General features: G+C 31.1%; 1 protein-coding gene across 1 annotated transcript in view; it reads right to left on the bottom strand.

Moving 5' to 3' along the window:
- Positions 1-3,221: 3,221 nt before the first annotated feature.
- Positions 3,222-11,636, bottom strand: part of LOC142352923 (dolichyl-diphosphooligosaccharide--protein glycosyltransferase subunit STT3B-like) — a 17,328-nt gene continuing 8,913 nt past the window's right edge. The window contains exons 6-7 of the mRNA XM_075405080.1: positions 6,690-6,778; positions 3,222-3,347 (exon numbers count right to left, since the gene is read on the bottom strand). Coding sequence (XP_075261195.1) covers positions 3,222-3,347; positions 6,690-6,778 — 215 coding nt within the window. The remainder of the gene's footprint in view (positions 3,348-6,689; positions 6,779-11,636) is intronic.

Here is an 11,636-nt window from a genome sequence, read left to right as displayed (position 1 = left end):
CAAAGTTTTTTTATTCACTGCAGACCACATGATGCTATTCAGTAGGTTCAACGAAAGAGTTGCCTCCTCGCATAGATAAAATTGTGACCCGATGAGACATCCTGGAAAATTTTTTGAGAATACTTCAGATACCATATGTTCTCAAAGTGACTACCAACGAGTCCCAGGACACAATAAACAACGGAAACAACAAGAGAACAAAAAAGCAGAGACAGGTTCTTCGTTTAATTAAACAATCAAAGTAGCCTATCGAACATCGAAGTGTCTCTTTTGAAGCGTCATATTGAAGTGTCACAAAACCCTTAGAATCTATAAATGAATAGTATAAAAGGTGTCTGAAAATGACAAAAAAAAACAGAAAAAATTGACATAATTTGAGCAATTTTTGGAAAAACTCATTCCATTCCATCGACTCGAAAATGCCACTTGAAATAGCAGAAAGACTAACTACAACATCAAATTCTCTATGCACTGTAGGAAATTAAAAAATAATACCAAAACTGCTGAAACGCGTCCAAAATGGCGAAATGATCAATAATAGGTCAAAACTTTATCTTAAAGTTTAATAAACTCTCAAAATGGTCAAAAACGGTCCAAAGCCAGCAATTATGAGAAAACACAATTCGAATGAAAAATAAGAGTTAAACCTAAAAGATTCCTTGCTTAACAAGAAAATTAAAAGGTTCCTTGCACGTACTTTTCGCAAGCTCTCTAAAACATTGCCTGAAAAGAACTCTAATACTTCTTTCCTTATTACTTTTATTCAGAAGTTTGGCCAATACACTTATTTTTATGATTTTTGCGGCATTTGACTTTGCAACCTGTGAAAAGAGAGGTCACCGATTTAAATAAAAAACGATTAAAAAACTTCCGAGTCGTAAAAAAATGATCGCCATAACTCCTCTTCGAGTCCTAAAAAGCTTTGTAGATCTGCAGTCTCAAAAATATAGTTAAGAAACTTACTTATTGCGGCTTCTATTAGCTGCTCTCAAATGACCTTCAATTATAGTAACAGAGACCCATTTGACTTTGTCTCGTTTATTTAAAGCAAACAAAAAACAATTTCAGAGTGAGGAAGTTATTTTCGAGAGAGGAAATTCACGTGTGACCAAAAACTTACGCACGCAAATAAAATCTTGCTCCACTAAGATTGGAAAATGAAGTCACGCACGCAATCCAGTTGAAATTGCATGAACCAGTGAACAAAAAGCAGATTTCAAGAATTTGCATATGGCCGTAACAAAAATCTTGACAGCGAAATAAGAAAGACAAAGCAGGACAAGTCATGAAACAGTTCAAACAATGTTTATTGATCAAACAATAACACTAAACACAGAATAGATACTATTGGATTATAAAAAACAGATCCGATAAACTAGTAAAAAAGAATGATAAAATGCCGCATGTGAACAAAAAAGCCCTTGCGAGAAAGCGAAATTTTGTTCTAACACCTTATTCTCACACTACTTCAAAAAGCAAAAAAATTGTACGCCGCAAAACACTCGCTTTTTCGCTCCACTTCCTGTTCTGGGGTGACCAAAATCGTCACTTCAATTAGACTTCAAAACTCATGAAATTGTGTGAACAGATCTTAAAAAAATATAAAATAGCCGAAAGCATTCCGGAAACATGAGGTCGTATTCCAGGAAAAAAACTGGCTTTTAAAAAACTGACACTTCCTTGCAGAAAGGATCAGGGCAGAGCAAAAAACAATCTGAAGTCAAACAGTAGAAAATTTCGTCAGAACAAAACATGAAAAATTAAGAAATTTTAATTTATTTTTCACATAGATTACGTACACATACAAATAAAAAACGGTGTTTCATGCAATGAAAACTAGCAATCTAACAACAAATATCAGCCACGCCTTAATTAGATCGCAAACATCTATTTTCAAAAAGAAAAAATGGATGTTCTCAATTTTTAATTTCACAGAGAGGCAACTTTATCAGAAGAAATTTATACCCATTGTCGTAAACAGAGCCTACAGCCAAGAAGCTTTAATTCATTTACTAAAAATCCAGCATAACGATACAACGGGCCAAAATCTCCAAATATAGCCGGCAGATTGCCGGATAATAGCCACCGTTGACGCACTAGACGCATATCAGTATTGAAACGGAAGAAAGAAGAGATAGAAATTGACAATTTTTCAAAAATTGTTCTAATTCAGTGCGCAGCTTCAGTTAGATTCTAAGCCTACACTTACGTCGGCTTCTAAACTGAAGGGTATTAAGCTTAATACTAATATCAGCAAGCAATCATTCTAATGAACTTTGATAACCTAATGCACTATGACTTAATGACCGGCTTTATCGGTTTGGTTTATCCCGTTTCTTTTGATTTTAATTTGACATTGGCCGTACTCACTACATTGCGTAATTAAATGCGCGAAAGAATTTAGAACCCATTCATTTGAAACAGTGAGAGAGGTAAGTCAGAAGTCAAACGTGAAAATCGTGACTTATGTAAAACGACAAATGTGATCAAAAGTTAAATTCACTCCCTGAACTTCGTTTCTTTGCTCGCTAACTTATCAAAAAAACAGAAAAGCATAGCCCCTCTCAGAGTTTTAAAAAACAGAAAACCATAACGGCTCTCCGATACTCCTCTTCGAGTCGTAAAAAGACAGCGCCCCAATAGAATTCAATTCTTTGGATTATAAAAAAAACCAAGAGAAGGCTAATAATAGCCGCAACTATCGCTTTGAGGTTATTAACAATGATCTTAACAACTCCAGTTATCGTCTCACTGGATCCTGCTTTCAGAATTGAGAGTAAAATATCGAGCACTGTTGACGTTTAGAAAGGCGCGACGTTAAACTATCCAGCAACCTATTGTTTTAACTGCCATTACTGTCATTTTCCTGATTAGTTTTTGCTATACGCGATACTTACCCGCATTTCCGAATTTTAAAATACTTGAAATGCGTCAAAACAATGAGATTCGACCTCGACAAAGCTTATTTCTTCTCTAGTTTAGTCATTTGCGATAGATTTTGAGCTACGTTGAGAAGAAAGTGACGTGCTACCGTACAATTCCAAGCTTTACTATTTGCTAACACAAGCAACTACTCCAGTCAAAATAACAAATACAATTTTCAATTGAGAACTTATAAATACTCAAAATCAAATAGCAATAGTAGCAAAATTTGCATTTATAACTCTGGATTAAAATTTTTTCAAAAACTGCAGCTTAGCACAAGATTGGAATAGAGTGTTTCATTTGAATGCATGGCGGAACTCTTCATAGACTACGAAAGTGATGACTGTCGCCGGAACCACCCTCACTACGCTTGGCAACAGACCCTTGTAAAATCCAGACATCCCTTCGTGTTTAAAAGTGTCCTGAAAAATGATATTGATTTGAGAGTCACATCCACTCCTTTTTCTTTTTGACATTCTTCGAAAGCATTTCCTTATTTTGGATTTACGAGAGTGAACTGAGAGATACGCAGGCACTGATAGTATTCTTTAGAGCCTAACTTATAATTCTAACTATTGCAATTCTTTTACTTGAGATGTTAAAATGTCAGTAGTAATAGTTAAGCAAGACAGGGGGGGGGGGGGGGGGGTAAAAGGAAGTACCTATGTATTAACATTAGGTATAGCCCATTTTCCCTCAAATCCCAAAGATGTACCTCACAGCTTGATACCCACGCTGTTCACACGAGGGGGATTAGCAAGTTAATCCCTTAATAATAAATTAGGCCATTTACCCATTCCCATATTGCACTTTAATAATGTAAATTTCCAAAGACGTACCTCACTGCATGACACCCAAGCTGTTCTCTCAAAGGGGATCAGTTAGGTAATGTTTTAATATTAAATTAGATAGGGTGACTCATTTACACTTACGTACGGTTTACGTGATTTTCAAAAGTACCGCACAGCATGATACCCACGCTGTTCACACGAAGGGGATTAGCAAGATAGTGCCTTAACAACGAATCAGCAAGGACATTGACCCCCTACCGTAATGCACTTTAATAATGTAAATTTTCAAAGACGTACCTCACAGCTTGACACCCAAGCTGTTCACACTAAAGGGATTAGAAAGACAGTGTCTTAACAACAAATCAGTAAGGTCATTGACCCCCTACCATTTTACACTTAATGTAAATTCCCAAAAACGTACCTCACAGCATGATACCCACGCTGTTCACACGAAGGGGATTAGTAAGATAGTGCATTGAGCCCCTTCCATTTTACACACTTTGATAATGTAAATTACCAAAGACGTACCTCACAGCAGGATACCCACGCTGTTCACACGAGGGGATTAGCAAGATAATCCTTTAATAATAATTTAGGATGAGTCATTTACAGTTACGTACGACTTTTCAAAAATGCACCTCACACCATGATACCCAAGCTGTTCACACGAAGGGGATTAGCAAGACAGTGCCTTATCATCGAATCGGTAAGGTCATTTACCCCCTACCATATTACACTTTACTAATGTCAATTTCCAAAGACGTACCTCACAGCATGAAACTCAAGCTGTTCACACGAAGGGAATTAGCAAGATAGTGCCTTAACAACAAATCAGTAAGGTCATTGACCCCCTACCATATTGCACTTTACTAATGTCAATTTCCAAAGACGTACCTCACAACATGATACCCAAGCTGTTCCCACGAAGGGGATTAGCAAGATAATCCCTTAATAACAAAATAAGAAGGTCAATTACCCATTCCCATATTACACTTCACTAATGTCAATTGCCAAAGACGCACCTCACAGTATGATATCCAAGCTGTTCACACAAAGGAGATAAGCTAGGTAATGTTTTAATATTAAATTAGATAGGGTGACTCATTTACAGTTACGTACGGCTTACGTGATTTCCAAAAATGTACCTCACAGCATGATACCCAAGCTGTTGACACGAAGTAGATTAGTAAGATAATCCCTTAATAATATTATCCCGCGTAGATAAAAAAATACCCAATTCTGTCTAAAAATTACCCAAAACTTGCTAAAAAGTACCGAATTCTTGCCAAAAATAGACAACTGTTACCAAAAATTATCCAAGTATCACCAAAAAATACCAAATTCTTGCTTAAAAATACACAATTCTTGCCAAAAATATCCAATTCCTGCTAAAAAATACCCAACTCTTGAAAAAACAACCAATTCATGCCAAAAAAATACCGAATTCTGTCTAAAAAATACCCAAAACTTGCTAAAAAGTACCAAAAATTAGACAAATGTTATCAAAAATTATCCAATTATTGCCGAAAAATTCACAATTCTTGCCTAAAAACACACAATTTCTGCGAAAAATACCCAATTCTTGCTAAAAATATCGAATTCTTGAGAAAAACACAAATCATGCCAAAAATACCCAATTTTATCTAAAAAATACGCAAAAAATGCAAAAATATTACCCAATTCATGCTAAAAAATACCCAATTCTGTCTAAAAACTACACAAAACTTGCTAAAAAGTACCCAATTGCTGCCAAAAAAAAGCCAATTATTACAAAAAATTATCCAATTATTGCCAAAAAATATCAAATTCTTGCTTAAAAATGCCCAATTCTTGCCAAAAAACCCAATTCTTGATAAAAAAAATCCCCAATTCTTGAAAAAAATGCCCAATTCTGACAAGCACTTTCCAAAACCTTAAAAGAAATTAACCAATACAGGTTGAAAATAGCCATTTCTTACCAAAAAAAACTACATTTTTGCCAAAAAAAACCTAATTCCTATCAAAACCGAAACAATTCTATTAAAAACTGTCCAATTCCTGCCACTTATATTTACCAAAAGTAGCTGAATCTTGTCAAAAATACTCAAATTTTACCCAATTTTCTTTAGTATTGTCGAAAAACAACCAAATTATAAGCAATATAACAAAATTTTATCAAATATTTATCCAAAATATATCAAAAATTATACAACTTGCCATCATCTGTATTTATTTAAATTCATTCTGTCAATCCAATTATTTAGTGATCTTACAAACATCAACCTTTGACATCTTCTTTTGTAAGAGCGAATCTTCTCAGGTGATCGATAGAGGTTTTATGAGCACAAATTTATCAGGAATTTTTCACTATCGTTAGAAATTAGTCGTAAAATGTATCAATTAAGTCCTAATACCAAAAAAATCACATCATACTGTCTTCGCAAATACGGACAATTAGGTGATTTCATCCTTGCACGGGAGCCGCTCAACAAAATGTAGGTCAACTAAGACGTATGATTACCACAATTACCGAATTACAGATACCTAGGTATAGTATGGGGTCATTGAAATCATGTGACCCACATCCAAAACAAAACTTTACAAGTCTCAGACAACATGGAACTAAGCAGATTCGTCCGTGGACATTTTTGTGACTATGAGTTGTCTTATAGACCAATGTATAAAAATTTACTCGGATTTTTTGAGCAGGAGAGAGAACTTAAATTCCTCTGGTGTTTGTCTGACGACTTTGAAAATTTGCAGAAACCTGATAAGGATTTTGACGAGTGGGAAAATGGGTCACTGTCACTGACAGAGAGTTTTATTGCAAGTAGAGAAGAAGAAAACGCAATTGACCCCAAGTTTGGCATGAAAAAATTTGACAAGACAGCTCCCTTGTCGTGTTTTTCTACGGAAACTGGGCAAGATGCAAAGAAAGAGGTACAGGGAGCGTCGGCTGTTAAAAACACTTCACTAAAGTCTGTCGGAACCAACCTTAGTACAATCTAGCTTGCTGGTATGCCTCGCTATACTCTCCCTCACTTGACTAATGAAAAACTCATTACTAACATCACGTGACCTTACTAAAAACAGAAATGACAAACACTAAATCATTTTCTACACAACTTTCATTGACTTAACAAAATGTTTTATAAGATCTTATCGGCTACGAGGTTTGTTGTTCCCAATTCTTCTGTGTTTTAATTAAGTTTCATTGGCTCGATATATCGAGGTTAATTTTCAAGATATTTCAGTCATTTGTTTCTTTCCCCTTACATTGTTCAGTTACCCTTATTCATCCAGGTTTTCTTATTTTCTGCTTCCAGATCTCATCTTTTGCTCAATTCACCAAAAGTAACTACCAAAAGTAGTAGTTCCAGTCATATCTTTTGGTAGTTTCATTCTTGTCAACATATTCAATTTTTACGGAAACATACTTTCATGGTTTCCCGAAAATGAAAAACGCAAAAACTCTTTCTTATCAGCCTGTAAAATATGGGACAAAAATATAAATTCCGAATAAAATGACCAAAAATTTTCTCATGGAGGACTTATTGGTTAAGCAAGTTCCTTTCTTGACTTTTTCTTTACTAGATTGAAAGTTTTTCGATTACATGCTGTACTGCACGATTCTGCCGAAGGGTCCAGGATAACGTTACATGTTACCAAATTTTCTCAGCTCATGTTTCATGGGTTAACTGGGTTAATCTTTTTTGTTCTTATTAAACTTTTCCATCCTCAATTTTTCAGAAGACTAGACTGCTAATCATTTTTTGATGTTGTAATCTAGAAAAAGGAATGTCTCTCGTTGTATTTGATAATGAGTTCTTGGAGGGGAAAATTGTTAAGGAGTTGGGTGTTTTCAAGGACGGAATTGTTTTGGGATTCAGTTTCCTGCCACCCAAAGACTACCAACCTACTTTTCAAGCAAAGTTGAACACTAAAAATTTACATGGGATCAATTGGAGCAGTGGAAAACTGGAATATATTGAGTTGTCATCAGTCATTCACATTTATTGTTCACCTACAACAGAATACTTTGCGAAAGGGTTGGAGAAATGTAATCTCCTATTGTAATCTCTCAAATTACTCAAATCTCTCAAATTTGAGAAATGTAATCTCTCAAATTACTTGTGTAAAGATGTGGAGAATCTAGATGATCTTGGTTGTCCAAAAATTTCCGAACTTCTCAACAATTTGGATACTGACTGGGATTACAGCAACTATCCGTATCGACACGAAAAAACCTTTCACTGTGCAGAAAAGAAAGCTTATGCTTTCGGAATTTGGACTCTTGATCATTTTGATAACGTATAATATTTGTAATTTCTAATTGTATTTGATCGTTTTGTAATTAATTGTTTTTATTTTACTACTTTTTAAATCAGAGAAAGGTCCCATTGGAATATGATTAGCTCGCTGCAGATTATATGATGGCATAATAATGCTAGAAATTGACTAGTTTTCAAAATAATAATAGATATTTCTTTTGAAATTGGGAACCAAGAAATTTCAGTTTAAAAGGTCACAGTAAAATGAAATCTTAAAAACTAAATTAAAAAAAATATTCGAAAACTTCAAAAACTGGAGATTTGAAAAGGAGAAAAAATTAAAAAACACAATTTTTTGTTGAAAACCTTATGTCAAAAACGATATTTTGAATCAACGTGTATTTTAAGGAAAAACGACAATAAAAAAATTTAATTGAACAAAAGTAGCTTAAAAACATCAAAAACTAACAAACCAAAAATAAAAGAAATCAATATACACGTTTCTTTGTTTAAAACTTCATGTAAAAATTTTTTTTCGTTTTTCATTGTTTTTTATGTGAAACAATGCAAGATAGTGCCGTAAAAAATTAGTTTTAAACAAAAAAACATTAAAAAAATATAAAAATGATAATGTATAAAGATTACGTATAGCCCATTTTACCTCAAATACCAAAGACGTACCTCAAAGCAGGATACCCAAGCTGTTCACGCGAAGGGTTTCTTAGCAAGATAATCCCTAAATAATAAATTAGTAATGTCATTTACCCATTCCCATATTGCAGTTTAATAATGTAATTTTCCAAAGACGTACCTCAAAACATGACACCCAAGCTGTTCACACGAAGGGGATTAGCAAGATAGTGCCTTAACAACAAATCAGTGAGGTCATTGACCCCCTACCATAATACATTCTACCAATGCCAATTTTCAAAATCGTACCTCACAGCATGATACCCAAGATGCTACACGAAAGAGATTAGCAAGATAGTGCCTTCAAAAATTAGTTAGATCATTTACCCTTATCACGTTGCACTTTACTAATGTCAGATTCCAAAGACGTACCTCACAGCATGATACCCAAGTTGTTCACACGAAAGGGATTAGCAAGATAGTGCCTTAACAACAAATTTGTTAGAATGAGTCATATATTCACCAGAAGGGACTAGGGGTATTATTAGGTATTAAAGAAACAGCGGGTATCCAACTGTTGGGACATATGCTAATTACTCAATATCATGGGTCTTTTTTGAATTGGGTATATATTGAATTAGAAATTTTATTGTAAAATTGTGAATTGGGTATATAATGAATTGGGTATTTTGATGCAAAAATTTGAATTTAATTATTTTGTTTGAAAAAAAATGTTTTACTAAAATAGTTTTTAATCAAAGATTTCGTTTTTTACATAAGGTTTTTAACGAAAAATGTAAATTTTAATGTTTTTTTTTCTATTTTTCCATTTTTCAGTTTTTGAAGTTTTTCCAATGTAAAATTTTCAATTTTATTGTTTTTATTAAAAAATATTGTTCTACTAAAATAATTTTATTTTCAAAAATGTCGTTTTTTACATAAGGTTTAACAAAAAATGTAAATTTTGTTGTTTTTTGTTTTTCTATTTTTACATTTTTCAGTTTCTGAAGTTTTTCAATGTAAATTTTTTAATTTAGTTTTTTTTCATTAAAAAGTGTCGTTTTACTAAAATAATTTTTTTTCAAAAATGTCGTTTTTCACAAAGTTTTTAACAAAAAATGTAAATTTTGTTTTTTATTTTTCTATTTTTGCATTTTTCAATTTTTGAAGTTTTTTAATGTAAAATTTTCAACAATTATTTTTTTATTAAAATATGTCGTTTTACTAAAATACTTTTTTTTTCAAAAATGTCGTTTTTTACATAAGGTTTTTAACAAAAAATGTAAGCTTTGTTGTTTCTATTTTTCTATTTTTACAATTTTCAGTTTTTGGAGTTTTTTCATGTAAAATTTTCAATTTAGTTATTTTCATTAAAAAGTGTCGTTTTACTAAAATAATTTTTTTTTCAAAAATGTCGTTTTTCACAAAGTTTTTAACAAAAAATGTAAATTTTGTTGTTTTTTATTTTTCTGTTTTCACATTTTTCAGTTTTTTAAGTTTTTTAATGTAAAATTTTCAATTTATTTACTTTTTTTCATTAAAAAATTTTGTTTTACTAAAAGAATTTTTTTTTTTCAAAAATGTCGTTTTTACATCAGGTTTTAACCAAAAATGTATTTTGTTGTTTTTTATTTTTCTATTTTTCCATTTTTCAAATTTTGAAGTTTTTTCATTTACAATGAAAAAACTTCAAAAGCTGAAAAATGGAAAAATAGAAAAATAAAAAACAACAAAATACATTTTTGGTTAAAACCTGATGTAAAAACGACATTTTTGAAAAAAAAAATTCTTTTAGTAAAACAAAATTTTTAATGAAAAAAGTAAATAAAATGAAAATTTTACATTAAAAAATTTAAAAAACTGAAAAATGTGAAAACAGAAAAATAAAAAACAACAAAATTTACATTTTTTGTAAAAAACTTTGTGAAAAACGACATTTTTGAAAAAAAATTATTTTAGTAAAACGACACTTTTTAATGAAAAAAATAATTAAATTGAAGATTTTACATGAAAAAACTCCAAAAACTGAAAAATGTAAAAATAGAAAAATAAGAAACAACAAAGTTTACATTTTTTGTTAAAAACTCATGTAAAAAACGACATTTTTGAAAAAAAAAGTATTTTAGTAAAACGACATATTTTAATAAAAAAATATTTATTGAAAATTTTACATTAAAAAACTTCAAAAATTGAAAAATGCAAAAATAGAAAAATAAAAAACAAAATTTACATTTTTTGTTAAAAACTTTGTGAAAAACGACATTTTTGAAAAAAAAATTATTTTAGTAAAACGACACTTTTTAATGAAAAAAAACTAAATTAAAAAATTTACATTGAAAAACTTCAGAAACTGAAAAATGTAAAAATAGAAAAACAAAAAACAACAAAATTTACATTTTTTGTTAAACCTTATGTAAAAAACGACATTTTTGAAAATAAAATTATTTTAGTAGAACAATATTTTTTAATAAAAAACAATAAAATTGAAAATTTTACATTGGAAAAACTTCAAAAACTGAAAAATGGAAAAATAGAAAAATAAAAAACATTAAAATTTACATTTTTCGTTAAAAACCTTATGTAAAAAACGACATTTTTGAAAATAAAATTATTTTAGTAGAACAATATTTTTTAATAAAAAACAATAAAATTGAAAATTTTACATTGGAAAAACTTCAAAAACTGAAAAATGGAAAAATAGAAATAAAAAACATTAAAATTTACATTTTTCGTTAAAAACCTTATGTAAAAAACGAAATCTTTGATTAAAAACTATTTTAGTAAAACATTTTTTTTCAAATAAAATAATTAAATTCAAATTTTTGCATCAAAATACCCAATTCAATATATACCCAATTCACAATTTTACAATAAAATTTCTAATTCAATATATACCCAATTCAAAAAAGACCCATGATATTGAGTAACTAGCTTATGTCCCAACAGTTGGATACCCGCTGTTTCTTTAATACCTAATACCCCTAGTCCCTTCTGGTGAATATATGACTCATTCTAACAAATTTGTTGTTAAGGCACTATC

Source organism: Convolutriloba macropyga, chromosome 14, assembly GCF_964194025.1.
Source record: "Convolutriloba macropyga chromosome 14, txConMacr16.3, whole genome shotgun sequence".
Lineage (NCBI taxonomy): Eukaryota > Metazoa > Xenacoelomorpha > Acoela > Convolutidae > Convolutriloba > Convolutriloba macropyga.
This window is presented reverse-complemented; position numbering and strand designations above follow the sequence as displayed.